The 18,453-nt window shown below is 36.1% G+C and overlaps 1 protein-coding gene across 2 annotated transcripts in view; it reads right to left on the bottom strand.

Moving 5' to 3' along the window:
• The window catches only part of ABCA6 (ATP binding cassette subfamily A member 6), a 61,757-nt gene that overhangs the window by 25,202 nt on the left and 18,102 nt on the right, over positions 1–18,453 (bottom strand). For both annotated transcript variants that reach the window (XM_025999652.2, XM_072746735.1), the window contains 12 exons: positions 16,381–16,439; positions 12,557–12,667; positions 12,005–12,180; positions 11,674–11,793; positions 11,274–11,412; positions 10,631–10,721; positions 9,611–9,750; positions 7,697–7,813; positions 6,502–6,685; positions 5,948–6,114; positions 3,400–3,533; positions 1,242–1,379 (listed from right to left, as the gene is read on the bottom strand). In XM_025999652.2, the coding sequence (XP_025855437.2) occupies positions 1,242–1,379; positions 3,400–3,533; positions 5,948–6,114; positions 6,502–6,685; positions 7,697–7,813; positions 9,611–9,750; positions 10,631–10,721; positions 11,274–11,412; positions 11,674–11,793; positions 12,005–12,180; positions 12,557–12,667; positions 16,381–16,439 (1,576 nt within the window). The remainder of the gene's footprint in view (positions 1–1,241; positions 1,380–3,399; positions 3,534–5,947; positions 6,115–6,501; positions 6,686–7,696; positions 7,814–9,610; positions 9,751–10,630; positions 10,722–11,273; positions 11,413–11,673; positions 11,794–12,004; positions 12,181–12,556; positions 12,668–16,380; positions 16,440–18,453) is intronic.

Genomic DNA, 18,453 nt, shown 5'->3' with positions numbered 1-18,453 from the left:
AAGAGAGGAACCGTAGGGCCTGGTCTGTTTTGGTTCTGAGTAAACAAGTAATGACATGAGAAAACTGAAGGACCAAGAGAAGATATCATCTGTGTCTTCCTACTGCCAGTTGGTTCTACTTTCTGGAGAGTTCCTTCAGACTCCTCTATCCTTACCCTGCCCCAGCTCTCAAGGATCAGTGGTGGCTTCAACTCACAGGTGCGTGTGTTCATCACCGGCTGCTCATGTATAATCTGTCCATCCGCTCTTGCACATACCCCCAGCACCACAAATGCAGTGAAGCCAAAACCGAATTCAACCGCTTTGTCACAAAATGGGCTTCCCTTTTTGATGGCTCCATTTCTAATCCTATTTATCTCTCTTCCATCTCTTGGTTTGAAACAGTTTGAGTCAGCTTTAAGAGATCCCTCTTGAGTATCAAGGTCTAACCAGAAAGCCATTGCTACCTTCAGTACTTAGAAAGAAAATCCTCATGCAAGGATCACATATGTGGAAAGATCAGAGAAGCCAACAAGGATGAAGCAAGAAGACACTGTCACTTCTGGGCTGGAGGGGCAAAGGAAGGAAGCAATGTGCCTGGAGCCCAGGCTGCAGGATCCTCTCACTCTCCTGCCTCCTATGACTGTTTCCTGTTGTCTAAACCCAGGCTGCAGCCAGTTGACAAAAACCCTGAAGATGCAGCCTGCGTGCATCAGATACCCCTGCAATACACAACAAGTCTGAGTACGTGAAGGAATAAAACAGAAGGCATCAAAAAATAAATAATTTAAAAAATAAAAAATAAATAAACAGAAAGCAGAGCCCAAGAACTGGCATATTGTCCTTCAAATCAATCTACTACTCATTTAGTCAGTGAAGGATCCACCAACAAATTATATCAGACTTAAAAGATTCTAAAGCTGTTTTGCAAGTGTTCCTGATTCCCAATTCAGTACACACACACACACACACACACACACACACCCTCACACACACTCTCTCCGATACACTTCTGCAATCAAGTCTATCTTCCCAGAAAATTCTCTAGACTATAACATAATATTGAAAAGTATTCCCCTCATGAGCATTCTCTGATAATACCAAGGGGAAAAACATATTTTGTTAGATATAATGTTTAAAATGTCAGAACAAAAAAGTTTTTTTAGGATTAACAATGAGTTGTAAATATTTAAAAGCTAAAAAGGGAAAGCATAGGTTGCTAGCCAAATTAATTGTTCAGAATGAGTAAACCCAATACTTACAAAAGGATATGGACTTCTCTCAATTTGAATATTTTGTGTACCATTAAGCATTCGAAGTAGCCCATTGCTAACAATATTCACGAGAACAGGAAAGCAATGCAGTCTCAAGGTGTTGCACAGAACTGAAAATCTGTAATCCTTTGAATAAAACAAGAACAAATAAAATGATGTTAATCCTAAAACATTCAAGAATAAAAAAAATGTTTTTTATATTAAGATCTCAATAGTGCCACATTCTAGCTGTGGGACCATCCTCAAGATAATTGACCTTTTCCTCGTCTGTGAAATGGGATAATAAATTATTGGTATAGTCAGCAATATGGGTGTTTCTTAGTATTATTAATTTTAGATTATTTTGTCCTCATTTTGCTGATGAGGAAATCTCAAATAACTGAATATAAAAGTAGCCCTGTCAGTTTATAGAGAGCAAAGGAACCTGGATTTCCTGGATAGGAGATAAGCATAGGGTGCATAAAATATTCATGGTTGGGATCCCTGGGTGGCGCAGAGGTTTGGCGCCTGCCTTTGGCCCAGGGCGCGATCCTGGAGACCCGGGATCGAATCCCACATCGGGCTCCCGGTGCATGGAGCCTGTTTCTCCCTCTGCCTATGTCTCTGCCTCTCTCTCTCTCTCTGTGTGACTATCATAAATAAATGAAAAATTAAAAAAAATATTTAAAAAATAAATAAAAATAAATAAAGTCTTTAAAAATTAAAAAAAAAATATTCATGGTTACACTTCCAATGAGTCATCTTTATACTTTTTAAGACAATGGTTATATTCTTCGTGTGTATGAAAATGTTCATGCAATTATCAAGAAGCTCAAAAAGGTTTAAATATTCTAATAGTTCATGTAAATAAGCAACAAAGTGATGGCCAACCAATGCAGTTTCCCACAGTTGGCACAAAGAGATTACTTTTTTTTTTTAATTGAAATATAGTTGACACGCAATGCTACATTAGTTTCAGGTGTACAGCAGAGTAAGATTGCACTTTTTAATGATATACTCAGTTCAGGTAGAACTGACATATCTTACAACACTTTTGTTTTCGTTTTTATTTTCCTTTTAGTAAGAAGTAATGAGGTAGCTTCATTTGATATGGCTCCCTGCTTTTCACTGGGCTATAAGACTCAGAGTTTTATTTACAATTAGGACATATTTCCAATAGTCTTGTACCAGGAAAAATCTTTACTGCTTGTACTCTTTTACCCAAATTGAAACGGGTTAACAGTAGGCTGAGAACACCTTTCTCTCATAGATTTCATGTGGCTTTTACAGTACTTTATGTATATTCTCAATATAGTTGACCCTTGAACAACATGGTTTTGAACTACACCATTCACTTACATGTGAATTTTTTCCGATATAGTACCATTCTATAAATGTATTTTCTCTTCCTTATAATTTTTTTTAAAGATTTTATTTATTCATTCATGAGAGACACAGAGAGAGAGAGGCAGAGACACAGGCAGAGGGAGAAGCAGGCTCCATGCAGGGAGCCAGATGTGGGAATTGATCCTGGCACTCCAGGATCACACCCTGGGCCAAAGGCAGGCACCAAACCGCTGAGCCACCCACGGATCCCTCTTCCTTATGATTTTAATAACATTGTCTTTTTTCTAGCTTACCTTATTGAAAAAATATGTCATATAATACATAGAATGCACAAAATATGTGTTAATTGACTGTTTATGTTATTGGTAAGGCTTCCAGTCAACAGTAGGAGCTTAGGTTAGTTTTTAGGGAGTTAAGAGTTTATATGCAGATTTTCAACATGCAGGGGTTTGGCTCCCCTAACACCCATGTTGTTCAAGAGTCATCTGTATATAAAAACATCTTTTGAGTAGTTAGCCATTGAGTAAAATTCCTTCAATTCATGGTTGGTAATTATAAAATCTAATATTTTATTGAATCTGAATAATACAATTATACTTAGCTACTTTCCACAATAAAAATCATCTAATTCCAAAGTAAAGGTTGAAAATGTTTTACAAAAGTTTTTTAAACTTCACAGGTTATTCAGTAATGACCCCACATGTTTTTAAGTCTAGTTGCTGTATACTAGTTGGGTTGGGTTAACTGTCATTTGAAACAGTTAAAAATGTAGCACTTTGTTGTTTTTTTTCACGAAAGCAAAAACAAGGGGCGAACATACCTTTTGTTTACCAGAAACTATGATAGCTCCATTGTATGACAGGTCTGCAGTGCCATTTCTGTTTGCAAAGTCATCTACTTCCAAAAGTATATTTTGATGCTTCACTGACTGTATAAAATCTTCAATATTTGAGTCTAGCATGAAATCAATAACAGAAAGCCATAGAAAGCAACAATATATATGTCAATTTTTAAAAAATAAACAACATACACAATTTAAAGTTAGTATTATGGAATATTATGTGAAGGCATGTCTCTTTGGGCATCACAATAATAATTCTAGCTCAGACTACTATCTTCTATTTATCAAATCCTAGCTGTGATGAGTTAGCTTTATAATTCTGTTTAGGGCAAGTTAACATGCGACCATTAAAACAAGATAATTCTATTTTATGATTCTTGGTTAAAAAAATACATTTGAACTCAACAATTTGTAGAAATGCAATGATTATATGAGGAGTACTTTAGATGAGCCTGCCTAAAATGGCCAATAATAACACTTCTCTCTCTCTCTCTTATTCTTTGAAATAACTAAAAAGTAAATTCATGTATGTGTATTTAACATATACATAGGAGGGACTGGATGGCACAGTCAGCTAAGCATCTGACTCTTGGTTTCAACTCAGGTCATTATCTCAGGGTCGTGAGATTGAGCCCCACATTGGCTCTGCACTCAGCATGGAATCTTCTTGAGATTCCCTCTCCCTCTGCCTCTGCCCCCCCCCTGCTCATGTGTGCTGGCTTGCTCTATCTAAAATAAATAAATAAATATTTAAGAAAAAAAAAATGTGGATTTTATATACATATCTATTACCTAAATATATTTAGGCAAATATATATATATATGTATATACATACATATATATATATATATATATATATATATATATATATATAGTTTTTTTCTCTTTAGAGAGAAAGAAATGAAAAAAGTTCCATTATCTGACCAAAGTTTTTGATATGCCTTTAAAGAAGAAAGTATATGAGATTGTTTGACAGAGAAATAATAGCTAAGAAAAACCCACAGCCTGGAGCACACAGGAGTAGACAACTACAAAGGACAAAACCAATGTCCAGGATATGGAAACTCAGAGTGGAAAAATTCAAGGGAGCCAGAGCCATGCTCATTAACTGGTTAACCATGCCTGAAATAAAGTAACCACAGTCCTCTCCTCTTGGTCCACATGAAGCAGGCAGTAGCTGAAGTTGTCCCCAGTATATAAATCCCCAGAATTACTTTTTAAGATACTATTTGGGAGAAAACAAGATCTAAAGTAGCTCCAAACAACTAAAAGGACAGAATGGAATGGGAAAAAGAGAGAGAGAGGAAAAAAAGGACTCTCATTTTTTGCTCATTTAGACTTTGAAATGGAGTTCATACTGGGGACACTCAGAAGGGGTTCAGGATCATAAAAATTGGGCCAAGCTCCAGATGGATTCGGATTCCCATGAGGTAGGAAAGGAATGTAAACAGAAAATGTAAGTTTTCCATGCACCCTGGGCCACCACCTGTTCCACTACATCTCCACAGTCACCTAAGGTAGGAAACCTTAATAGCTATCCACATTCCCTCAGGCAAAGAGAAATTCCCTGATTTAAAATGAACATCATACCAAGAATCATTATATTTTGAGAAAATAAGAACAAGTTGGCAGAGAAACCCCAAACTTAAATCACAAAATACCTCACAGCTGAGTACAAGGAAGAAAAATAAATAAGTCAAGTATATTGTTCTTAGAGTAACTAGAGAGGAAAACATATACATAAGACAATAATAAGCTGAAAAATAAAAATGAATAGGCTGGCAATAACAGGCTGAACATTTCTAGCTCTTAGAAATAAAATATATAATTAGCAGGACTTTCCATTTTAAGGTACCAGAATGAATAAAACTTTCTAAAACCCAAATTGAAAAGAAGAATGAGAAACCGAAGTGAAAAGACCGCCTTTATTTAAAGAGGAGAATCTATAATCTTGAGTCACAAATGTATATGAATTTTGGAATGGGCTGGGGTACTTGTCAAGAGAGGTCTCCTATGCTGAATATATATAATCTTAGGAAGAAACAAAAGATTTTTCAAAGTTAAATAAGCAGTTAGATATAACCAATTACCCATAATTTAGGATAATAAGAACATGAGTGCCAAACTGTCTTAAGGAACCCAGAGGGGCATAGGGTACAAAAATGCATTATTTACATATCAATCAGTGTGTATAATATTTATGCAACAGGTTAGGCTGTTATAACAAAGAGATCTCAAATAAGGCGGTTCAGTCAGTTTGGAAGTTCATTTCTGTCTCACATAATAGTTTAGGGTGTTCAGGTAGATGGGCAGTTCTGCTTTAACCAGGTTATAGAGTGACTCACATTCCTTTTGTCTTGTCCCACCATCTCTATCATCTCCAAACTCAGGCCAAATATGCACTGCTCCTCAGCTATTTTCTATAAACGAAGTCTAAATACAAATTTTCTTCCCCTATGATTTGCTTTTTCTTGCTCTACATAAAAATAACTTCTTTCTGGATTAAAATGTTGTTTTTCTCTTCACCTGTGTTATTGATGATCAATAGGCTGGTACGAAGGTCTTTGGGAGGTTGTCCAGGAGAGAGGAAGTACACTTCGGGTTTAAATTTCCAGTCAATCTTTTGAATTAATAGAACATTAATTATCTTTTCCGCAATCAAAGGGAACATGGCAACTCCAAATACCAACAGTCTACCAATAAAGAAAAAAATAACCACATGAATCTGTAGCAATTTTATTTATTGTCAGACATTTCACAAATATTTGTTGGGTACCAACTCTATGCCAGCCATAATTATAGATGATAAAATTTTGAAAGTCAGGCCTTAGCACTCCACATAGTACTAAAAGGCATTGCTATATAAAGAGCAGGCTATCAAACCATGAAAACTAAACAAACCTGTGTATAAGGCTCATCAAGTGTTACCATACAGGCATTCCCACTGTCAGTAAAATGAAATGTTGTATTTACCCATTGTCTGGCAGGAATATTGGGTATTATGTTCTAGTTTTAAATTCTCTTCTGGTTTCACCCTCTCTTGAAACTCACTAAGAAAACCACAGTACTCTGGTACTCACAGGGTCAAAAGCTCTTCCCTTCCACGTTTTAACTTTAAGAAACGGAGTCGTGCTATTGCGCAGATCTGCATTTTCCAGAGGCCCATGTCACTCACAGCCTTCTGCGTTTCAGGAATAGAAGAGCAAGCTGGCTCTATTTCATGTAGGCTTTCTGTGTCTCTTACCATCTCTGCTTGTTCAAAATCTACACACACACACACACACACACACACACACACACACACACATATTATTAATGCCATCCTCGGGCATCACAGTTTTCTCTTTTTAGTAACATTAAAATTATTTTACAATGGTTACAAAGCAAGCCAGTGAGGAAACAAACTATATTTATAATGTCCACTTTCAATAAACTCAATGATAAAATATAATTAAATTCATACCCCCAAAAAGAATTCAGTAAAGGATGACTTCATTATGACTAACCTTTGAAAAGGCATAGAAGGTCTCATGTGTAGCAATATTCTGAGGGATTTCAAGAAATATTCTCCCTAGGAATAGCCAATCATTGATGCCTAAATGTTGGCTATTAGGCTGTCAATAATTTCAAAATATAGGCGAACGATTACCAGCTCTGAAACCACTACACCTGTACCTGATTCCCAAATACATGACTTATACGTGGCATGATTTGGGACCAATCCTTTAATGGCTCTTAGTCTAGTTTTCTCCTATGTAAAATGGTGCTAATGCCTTTTGTTGGAGAGGTTATTGTAGAAAGGTAATGTACTATATCCACATATTGTTCAAAGTTTCTGGCATAGAAGCTCTGTAAATGACTCTTACTACTATCCACTAAAATACACAGGAGATGACCCTAGCCTTTTCCGCATTAAGACCTTCAGTGAAATTTTGTACACGAACAAACTAAGAGCTATTTTTATAATAAATGACCTTGATTTAAGAGCCTTTCACATCCTTAGAACCCCAGGGAGCAGTAAGCATCTGGGGATAGGAGAAAACTGCTGAAATAGGAAGGAAATAGTTTCCAAAGAGAAGTCTCTTCTATTCCAAGGAGGGATCTGTGTTCAGTCCTAGTAATGATGGTAGAAAACAATACTTCCCAAACAGCAAAGTCAAATTTAGAATTATTCACATCCGTTAGTGTAAACCATGCCTAAGGTATTATAAAATACTAAATTTAAACCATGATTATTTGGAAATTGATTTTCTGTTACTTATACAATGAATTTACCTTGTTCGATGGTTGATTTGCCTTCCAGTTTCATGAAGACGTCATTCAGAGTTGACACGGAAATGTCATAACTCATCACACCCTGGCCAGAACACTTATCAAGATCACTGAAAAGCTCTAAGGCAACAGACCAGAATAGATACATTTTACATACCACAGTGATACCAAAACCCAGTAAATTAACACCCATTTAAAAGATAATTCAGAATATTGTTCAGAAAATATACGTCTTTGGAATATCACGGTAAGCAAAAGCAAAATTTTATTAGAAATTCTTCCTCTCTGAAAGGAATATGTCAGCACTTTCCCTCTACCCTCAAACCATCTGTATTCTATTTAATATTCTCAGCTCATGAACTTCCAGAATACTTCTTTGAGGAAATATGAACAATCAGGAAAACATCATCAGGCAGCCTGGGTGGCTCAGGGGTTTAGCGCCGGCCTTCTGCCTAGGACATGATCTTGGAGACCTGGGATCGAGTCCCACGTTGGGCTCCATGCATGGAGCCTGCTTCTCCCTCTGCCTGTGTCCCTGCCTCTCTCTCTGCCTCTCTCTGTGTGTCTCTCATGGATAAATACATAAAATCTTTAAGAAAAAAAAGAACATCATCTTCTCACCTTCCAATAAACATTTATTATTACCTTCCATATTTCCTATAGGACATACATATGCTATTGGACTTGCAGTGGTCTAGGGTCTGCATAAAGGGGCAGCCATGGACTGAAACACCAACACCAGGGACTCTGATGTGACATGTTCTCATGGTGGTATCAACATATAACTCACTATTCTCCTTCCCCAACCAACAAGAAGGTAGGCTAGTTGTATCCCATTGGACAGAATAATACAGTATAGCCTATGGACTTGAGAATACCACTTCGCAGCTCCAACAATGATACAGAGAGCTGCCTCATTTGGGGGTGAGACTAAATCTGAATTCCTGAGTATTTGCTTAATAAGATTGTCTCATCCATATAAGCCTCTTTAAATCAGGCCAGTAGAGAGTTAAACCTTTAATAAACTGAATGTTTAAAAATGAAGTTTTTTAAACGAAAAGAAAAACCTGAGATACATTTCCTCATTTGTAAGACAGAGAAGACTATAGCACATATTTCATAGAACAGTTGTAGGACCAAATGGGTTGGCATATATGAAACTATTGGGAACAGTGACTGACTCATAGTAAACATTGTACAAAGCGTTAGCAATTATTAGAATTATTTATCAAACAAATCCTAGGTTGGGACTGCTGCTTTCCAGCAGCCTGGGAACCCAAGGTGAATACTTTTATATAATAAATAAACTATGGATGTTTATTTCTAAATAGTAAATATATACACGATTATATTGAAATATAAAAGGGAACCTATAGTACACACCTTGATGCCCCCCCATCTTGTCCGTACTCACCTATGCACAGTAAATCTGTTTATTAACACCTGCCTGAAGGTGTTTTTTTCTGGGCTCTGAAGTATGCTAAGGTCATACTGAGTAAAGCCATATGGATTGGAAAACTAATGCTCCCAAAAGCATCTTTTAAGCAGTGAAGGGTAGAAAGTGGCAAATATACACCCTAGCTTTCTCACCCCTCTCATGACCAAACTCTGAGCCCCTTGCTCACTTATGCATTTATTTATTCCAGTGATATTACATCTCAATTTCGTATTGCAACCATCTGCTCAATAATGCAATCTTCCCTAGCTTCCTTCGCCTCTCACTCTCGTGTCCCCATTCTCTACTGGTGTTTCTAAGCATCAGTTACCAAATGAGTTGCACTAAAGTCCATTTCAAGTTCTGCTTTTTGGAGAACCCAACCTAAGACAAAATCCAAATCCATTAAATAATGAAAACTGTAATAACTAGGTGAACACTTGTCCCCAAATTTCATTTTATCGTAATCATGTTTAAGTTACCTGGAAATTTATTTGTCCTTTCCATGGGCAAAATATATACAAGTTTTTCTTTGTTTTCTGTTTTTAATTTAGCATCAGGGATGTGATGATTAACAAAGGATGTCATTTTTTCTGGATCGCATACTTCATTTCTGTACAAACTGATATTTTAAAAAAAAAGATCATTGATTTGTATTTTCTCTACTGCTATAACAAAAGGAGAGCTTTTACTGAATAGCTAGCCTTTGAGTACTACTTCACTTGGCTTTAGGGAACAAACAAAATGAGTAAATAGAAAAAACAGAAGTAATAATAATAATGCCATCAGTTTAAAAAAAATCTTGTGATCTATATAGAGATGTATAAATTCAGAACAACTACAAATATACAAACAAATGTGTGTTGTAACTGAAACCATACTTCAAGTAGGAAGATCAACTGAGCAAGGCAAGACACAAGACACTAGGCAGAAGAAATTTTTTAGGGAAAATAATTTCACCAGATTGTGTAGATACCAGGAATTAGTGGCTAATAAGGAAGTTTGGCCTAAATGCATGTTTTGATTGGCCATAGGATTTTTGGTTTGGGTTTTTAAAAATTCTTTTTATCTGGACACCCTTTCTTGTAAGATACAGTGCTCTTAACTCTCTCTCTCACTTTTGATACTAGCTTCTGAAATCATTTGATTTTGTGCCCAATGAAAGAATGAAAATATGTTACAGGATTGTATGGATCAGCTGAGGGAAATGGAGGATGGGTAGAAGAGAGAAGTTTGGGATGTACAGAGCAGCTACCTGAAAGTGGTCCATGAAGTAGCCCTGCTGGGATCTGTGAGACTGGGCTTATACCTTTGAAATTCTGCTTGTCATTAGCATTAATAAAGATACAAAGAGGCAGGAAAAACATTTGGGAAACAGTAGTTAATAGTTTGGTGGAAATGGAGCATAAGGCCAACTGTCTCCCATAATTATCTGCCTTTTTGATATACCAGTTTTGAAAACATATATATGCATATCTCCAATCTATCCCCAAAGTCTTTACCTTAAGTAATATCCAAGACCCCATTTTCTCTTCAAAAAGACAGAAGACCCTGCACACTTCAGTCTCCCATTGGACATGATCACTTTCCTATCTGATTAAAAAGAAGCAAGAGAGAAAGGATGATGGGTGTCATTTCTTCCCTCTCTCAAAAATTTGGGGGAAGGGACAAAGCTCAGACTTCCAAAGGCGAAGTGGTCTACGGGAAATAAATGTATCTAATGTACATTTAAAAAGTTGAAATACACATCAAAATTGATGAATTTAAAGTGAGCTTATGAATTCCAGTCTATTTCTGTGCCCTCCAATAATTCTTTAAAAACAACAACAACAACAAACAGACATTACATTGGCACATTTTCCACTCTGGATGCTAAAGAATAAGTGAATATTTTTCAACCAGATATATAATGATTTCAATGTTTAAATTAATTGAAAGCTTACAAAATTACAATTTTGTTATTAGTGGTCACAATCTAGCAAACTTACAGTCAGTGAAGAATTCTATAGGGTTGTTAGACTTTGCCATTCTTGGGACTGCTATGGAATGGAACACACACCAAAGTCATGGGAGCTCAGTGCTCGCCCCAGAAATAAACATTCCCCAAATTCTTCATTACAAAACTGAGATAAAACCAACAATTACCAGCCAGGATGTCAGCCTCATCCATGAGATTGGTACTCAAGAGGATTACGTGGCCTGCTTTGCGTTCCTTGAGGAAGTTCCATACTCGATGCCTTGAAAAGGGATCCAAGCCGGCAGTTGGTTCATCTAATAGCAAAATCTGCAGAGGATGATAATATATAAAATAAAATATATCTCTCTCACATTAACTCTTTCCACATGATTGCATGGATAAGAATAAAAATCAAATAATAAGAACTATCCAATCATTTATGTCCAGTATGCTTATATTAATAGTTTAACAGCAGATTCTCTCCTGATGCGTTACAATGAAATCTCTGCTACTTTTAGTGGTAAAAGAAGAGCTTGACTTTTTACTAATATTCAATCTGCATTCCACCACATGCAGAATCTCACTTACTTGAGGATCTCCTAAAATGGCAATCCCAAAGGTCAGCTTTCTTTTCTGTCCTTCAGTTAAATGTGTAGCAAGATTATCCTGAATGTTTTGTATATTCAATTCTAATAAAATTCTTTGTACCTATGCAAGAAAAAACACAAAGTTTAAAATCCAAGACAATCCATACTATATAATTCTCACTGTCCATTATAGCAGAAGATCCGAGATCTTTTTTATAGGACCTACTGCCCAAATTTTATTTAGCACAGGGCAGGTAAATTGCTGAGGTGAATTCTGTGGTCATGATTTAAGCCAGCAAATTTAACTCGTTAATCTAAGCATGCCCATTTACCTCTTGTTCCACTTCGTGCGGCTGAATTCCTTTTATTTTAGCAAACAGCCTGAGGTTTTCCTTCACGGTGAGCATGTCAAATTGAATATTGAATTGAGGACAAACACCAGTTATCTTTCTGATTTCCTCCAAGTCTTGCATTTCAGAGAGATTTTTATTATAGATAGTAACTGATCCTAAATATAGAAGTTAAAAAATAATTTTGGCAAGATAATACACTTTGTTAATGCTTAGAGATCTTATCAGGAAAATGCTGGCATATTTTCATATCTAAAATAATGAGTTCACAATTTAGTAGCAACTATGAATTAATCTTAACATAAATATATGTTCAGAGTGGTATATATTTTCCCTTGAATATCACATAGCAATAGAATAAGGCTAATAATTTTCATAAAAATTTGGGAAATATAAAATATATTCAAAATCATACGGTGTGGTAAATGATGTTAGAGAAACATGATTTTCTCTTAAGCAGTCAGATTTAACCTTAAAATAAGGCAGCATATGACCTCTAGACATCTTGTCTTTGAGATATTTCTTTTTGCTCACCTTCTGTTGGAGCAGATGACCCATTAAGGATGTTCAGCAAAGAAGATTTGCCAGCTCCACTATGACCCAGAATTGCTGTGATTTGACCTTCATATATGTCCAAAGTCAAGTCTGTTTTTAGAATAAAATATTAACATTATAAATAAGAAAGAAAGAGCTGATTCTAAAAGTAGGACAAAAAATTTATTATAGTTGTATATTTTCAAGCATTTAAGTAGTTTAAAACATATAATATCCAAAATTTTCCTGGCTGCTAACATAACATGCTTACTGTAGAATATTTGTGAAATAAATACAAGCACATAAGAAAATAAAATTAACTATATTTTCAGATTTAAGCATTATAATACACTTAATTCCAGTGTATGTGCATGTGCATATAAGAACATGTAAATATATACATACACAGATTTTGATCCTAAGCTATTCTTTTCTAGCTTACAATTTCAAATGTTAAATGATATGCATTTTTCATGGCATTAATTACCTTTTAAAATATATTCACCAAAAATTTATATTTTTCTCCTGTTATAAATTTTTTCTTTTTTTTTAATTTTCTTTTCTTTTATTACTAACCTTTTGTATTTATAGGTCAGTAGAAAAAAATCATTAAGAATTCTTTATTATTTTCTTTGTTTGTTTTCTTTACCACCAAGTGAAAACCAAACTGTTATGAAAAGTCATTGGATGAAATTCTTAAGAATTTTATAATATGTTGTATCTAAGAGATCAGGTTCCTTCAATTAAATTATGTGACCTACTTTCAAACATTGAAATTAATTAACAACTGGGATGAATTCCAGTTCATCCATTTTCTATCTGGGTGATCTTGGATAAACTATACACTATGAGGTTCACTTAACTCAGCTATTAAATGTGCTGGTAATAATAAGTACATGTAAAGAGAAAATTCCTCCTATTTTAATCCAATGCATGAAAATCCTCACTTATAATTTGACTAAAGGATTCTAAAAATAATTGGAAAATTAAACTCAAATAAATAAGAAAAATGAAAGAATATCAAGAAATTAGTTTTGACTACATGGTATTAAAATATATTGGAGAACTCTAATAATCAAAATAATATGAACTCTGAGAAGCAGACAAGGGTTGCAGAAGGGGAGGTGGGTGGGGGGATGGGGTAGCTGGGTGACAGGCACTGAGGAGGGCACTTGATGGGACGAGCACTGGGTGTTTTGCTATATGTTGGCAAATTGAATTTAAATAAAAAATAACAATCAAAATAATATGTTAGTAATAAGGTAACCAGTAGAGTAAATATAATTAAGACAATATTACTATTCCAGGATACACTAACTGATGGAATACCAAAGAAGATGGAGCCAAGTAAACATAAAAAATAAAGATTAATGAAACAACCTTCTAAATTTATCAAAAAGATGAATTAATTAATAAACAATAGTGGGACAACTAAACAAATACATCAACAACTTTTATTTTCTTAAGTTTGTTTATTATTTAAAGATTTTGTTTATTTATGTGAGAGAGCGATAGAGAAAGAACAAGCAGTGGGGGAGGAAGAAACAGGCTCCCCACTGAGCAGGGAGCCGGATGCGGGGCTCCATCTCAGGACCCTGGGATTGTGACCTGAGCCAAAAGCAGATGCTTAACCAACTGAGCCACATCCAGGTACTCCATCAACAAATTTTACATTTACTATTTTTAAATGTGAAAAAAAAAATGGTGCTTTCTAGGGTAAGAGAAAACTGGTAATATCTATCTTGGAATTGATCCATATTAACCAGAAAAAAAAATAAATATAAGCCTCAGTTTCTTCATCTGCAAAGTGGGAGAGATATCATGTATCTCACAGGATTAAATGAAAAAAAAAAGTATGTAAATCACTTATCATAGTTGCCAGCACACACTAAGTACTCAAGAAACTTCAACTGTTTGTTGCTATTATTACTGTTGTTTTTAATTATTGCTTATTCCCACAAGCGTATAAATTCTTATAAGCTTGGAGGGAAATAACTTGAAATATGAATAAGAAACTTAAAAATACAGTCCCTTTGAGCAATCTGCTTTTAGAAATTTATATTCTGGGTCCCTGGGTGGCGCAGCAGTTTAGCGCCTGCCTTTGGCTCAGGGCGCGATCCTGGAGACCCGAGATCGAATCCCACGTCGGGCTCCCGGTGCATGGAGCCTGCTTCTCCCTCTGCCTGTGTCTCTGCCTCTCTCTCTCTCTCTCTCTCTGTGTGTGACTATCATAAATAAATAAAAAAATTAAAAAAAAAAGAAATTTATATTCAGGAAATAATGATATTTACAAGGATTGAAAGGAAATGCTCATTATAGTGTTTTTTCCAAGATAATGAAAAAATTGCATACAAGCCAGATTTTTGTACACAAGTTTAAGTAAATCAAGGTATCCATACAACAGAATCCTATTTAGTCACTGAGGGATAGGCTGTAGGTAAGGACCTCAAAGTGTGTCCCCGAAGGCTTTCTGAAGTTGCTACAGAAACTAGCTGCATGGGAGAAGCTCCCCCCTTACTTCCCAAAGAGCAGCTGCAATTGGTGATTTCATATAGTTTTCTATGTATTGATACTCATCACTCTTAATTTTTAAATTTTTTGAAGATGTTTAGATGTAAAAAAGGAGTTCATGGTTATTGATGAGTACAAAAGGAGCACATGGTTACTGATGATTACAAAAGTAGTTCATAATGTGCTCTGCAAGTTGAAATGACAAATTTTAAAAATACTGCAGTATATCCTTGGCTAAAATTAAAGAAAGAAACCACAAATCTAGATGGCCTTGGATGGGACCAACCTGGGGTGAGAATAAATTTGCTGGCACGGGTACAGGAAATTCTCAAAGTGAGAAATGACCTCAGAGCAATAAATAAGATGAGTTAAGGCACATGATCTGCGAGAAAGTAAATGTGATACACACACACACATCGGACTGAGAACTCTCAACCTTAGGGAAGGTCTATGGCTCTTCTTTCATGACTTTTAAGGGTTCCATCTCTTGTGAAAATCAATTACATTCTTCCTAAAAATCATTATGAATAAAAGCAAGCTGTCCTCTATGAAATGTTGCCATTAACTTGGATGCTTACTTAAATGTTTATTATAGAAAACTGTATTTGTTAGAATTTAGCATCAGATACATTGGTTCCTTCAAAATTATAACTGTGTTTGCTCTGCGGATAGTGACTTGTGAAATTTAATTCATGGTCAGCGGTGTTACTCATCTTGTTTTAGTCAATCTCACCAGTACGTAGAAACTATGTACATTCCCTGTTCCTTAAAAAATTATCAATTTTAAGTCTAGAGGTTCCTTCCTCATAGCGCAAATAAAATACATTTTTTTTTTTAGCAAACTTATCTTTAAAATCAAAGTGAAGGGGTGCCTGGATGGCTCAGTCAGTTAGGCGTCTACCTTCAGCTCTGGTCATGACCCTGGGGTCCTGGGATTGAATCCTGCATCAGCCTCCCCATTCCGCGGGGGGTCTACTTGTCCCTCTGCCCCTCACTGTAGCTCGTGGTCTCTCTCGCTCACACTCTCTCAAATAAATAAATAAAATCTTAAAAGTAAAATAACATAAATTAAAACAAAGTGAAACCACACTTTTCATTACATGACCCCATTCTTGTAAATTAATAGATCCGTGAAACACCTAGAAGGACTTTATAGCCAGCTCCTAATCATGATTAATCTCCAAGTGGTAGAGTTAGATTGTTTGTATTGTTTTCTTTTTTATGTTTTGTCTGTACTTACACAGGTTTCACATTAAAATTTCCCCATTTTTTGTAAAAAGAAGTCGATGAAACAATGAAATGTTCGCCTTTACCTTTCAATGCTTTCATTTTCCCAGTCTTTCCCGTATATTCTTTCTTAACATTTCTGATTCTGAAATGACAGAAGTTGTGTTTACTCAACCAATACAGAAGTGAAAGTAGTAGGGATCAGGGACAACCATGGTTGAAACAGATGCATCAACCTCTTTATGTGAAATAAGGGATGGTGTAATCAGTGTACTAGAAAGACAAAGACTTCTTTTTGATTAATCATTTCCCCTGAAAGAGAAAGTACAAGAGCCTTTTTGGAAGGTTACAATTAAATGATTAGTGTTTTGCTTAGAAAAGCAGAACAGTTTGGAATTGTTCTCACATTCTTCCTCTCGCCTTAGACTACTTGGCGTTTTCTATTCTATACAAGATCAGCTCATTTATCTGTACTGTTTAAGTATCACCTCCCATCCTCTCCCATCCCTTCCAGACTTGCTCATTAATCATACCTCTGTCGCCTGTGCTTTCTATAGTTTCCACTCTGATAGCTTCTCTTTGGCCTGTAAATCTTTTTTGGATACAATCAGAGTGTAAACTTGCCACACCCGCCTTCTCACCTCCTCCTCAATCACTCTGGTTTCTGAACCCATCACTGTAGTGAACCTCTTCATCCTGAAATCACTAGCGGCCTCCTAATCACCAAATGCAACAAAGACTTTTCTATCCTTACTTATGGGATTATGGGTCACCACTGTTGATGCTTTTTTTGTTCAAAGTGTCCATATTCAAGGTAACATTCAACGTACTGGTTTTCCTTCTATTTTTCTAAATGCCCCTTCTCTGTTTCCTTGTCAGTTCCTTTTCTTTTGCCAAGCACATCATCATGATGTTCCACAGGGTTCTCCATGTCCATGCTGGTCTTCTCACTCTAGACTCTCTTGAGAGGTTATCTCATTCATTCTCATGATTTCAACATCAACCTAGTGTTGACCCTATTCTTTTCCCTGAATGTTAGTCTCCCACATCTAAAGGTTTCATCTCATTCTCTTTCTCTCTCTCTCTCTCTCTCTCTCTCTCTCTCTCTCTCTCTCACACACACACACACACACACACACACCTCTAAATGAGTGATTACCAAACCTGAATGCACATTAGAATCCCAAAGGAAATTAATGCAGGACAAGGCAGGAAATTTGGCTCCAACAGATTAGAGATGTCATGACTATGTAAGATCATTTACAGTGCATCTTCAAATTCAAAAGGAGACAGAAATTAGCCACCCTTTTCTCTGAGCATAAAACAAAATAAAGGTAAGGACATTCATCCAACCAGGATGCCGGCAGTGGGTGGGGTTAACCAAAGAGTCAGGAAATATAAAATAGAAAGGCTTAAAAGGTGCTGAATCTGACAGGGTATTATATCTCTGCCTTTCTCTGCACAGTGGGACACACACTGAAATGGGGTTTAATATTTTATTTTAATAAAGAAATTTCCAATTAGGAGCAACCATTTGTTTTTAAATTTCAGAGATGAAAATAGCATTTGTTTGGGGCAGACATCCTGCCTATGTTCAGGGAATGTTGCATGAATGAGCTAAAATTATGGGAATGAACAATTGTGCATACAAATGCCCCCCCCCACACACACACACCCCAACAAGAAGGAAAAATTGGGAGGGAGGGTAATAGGTGAGAGAGAGACAGTTGTGAATTTAAAAATGGGCATGTTTACACAGATAAGACCTTGATTATGGTCAGAACTCTGCATGCTTTGGGATGCATGGGTGGCTCAGTGGCTGAGCATCTGACTTCAGCTCAGGGTATGATCCCAAGATCCTGGGATCAAGTCCCACATCGGGTTCCCTGCAGGAAGCCTGCTTCTCCCTCTGCCTGTGTCTCGGCCCCTCTCTGTGTCTCTCATAAATAAATAAAATGAAATCTTAAAAAAAAGAAAACCTCTGTATGTATAGCTAACAAGTGGCTAGAGAAAGACAAAGTGCTCATTGGTATATAAAGGGGAGAGCACCTGGGAAAAAGGGAATCAATACAGAAATATGGAGTGAAACAACATGGCGGGTGATATGGTAACATTATATGGAGCCGAAGCAAAGAGAATTTTCCCTTCAAGGAGCAATC

The sequence above is a fragment of the Vulpes vulpes genome, chromosome 2 (assembly GCF_048418805.1).
Source record: "Vulpes vulpes isolate BD-2025 chromosome 2, VulVul3, whole genome shotgun sequence".
NCBI classification, from domain to species: Eukaryota; Metazoa; Chordata; class Mammalia; order Carnivora; family Canidae; genus Vulpes; species Vulpes vulpes.
Note: the sequence above shows the minus strand (reverse complement) of the source record. Positions and strands in the feature narration are given on the sequence as shown.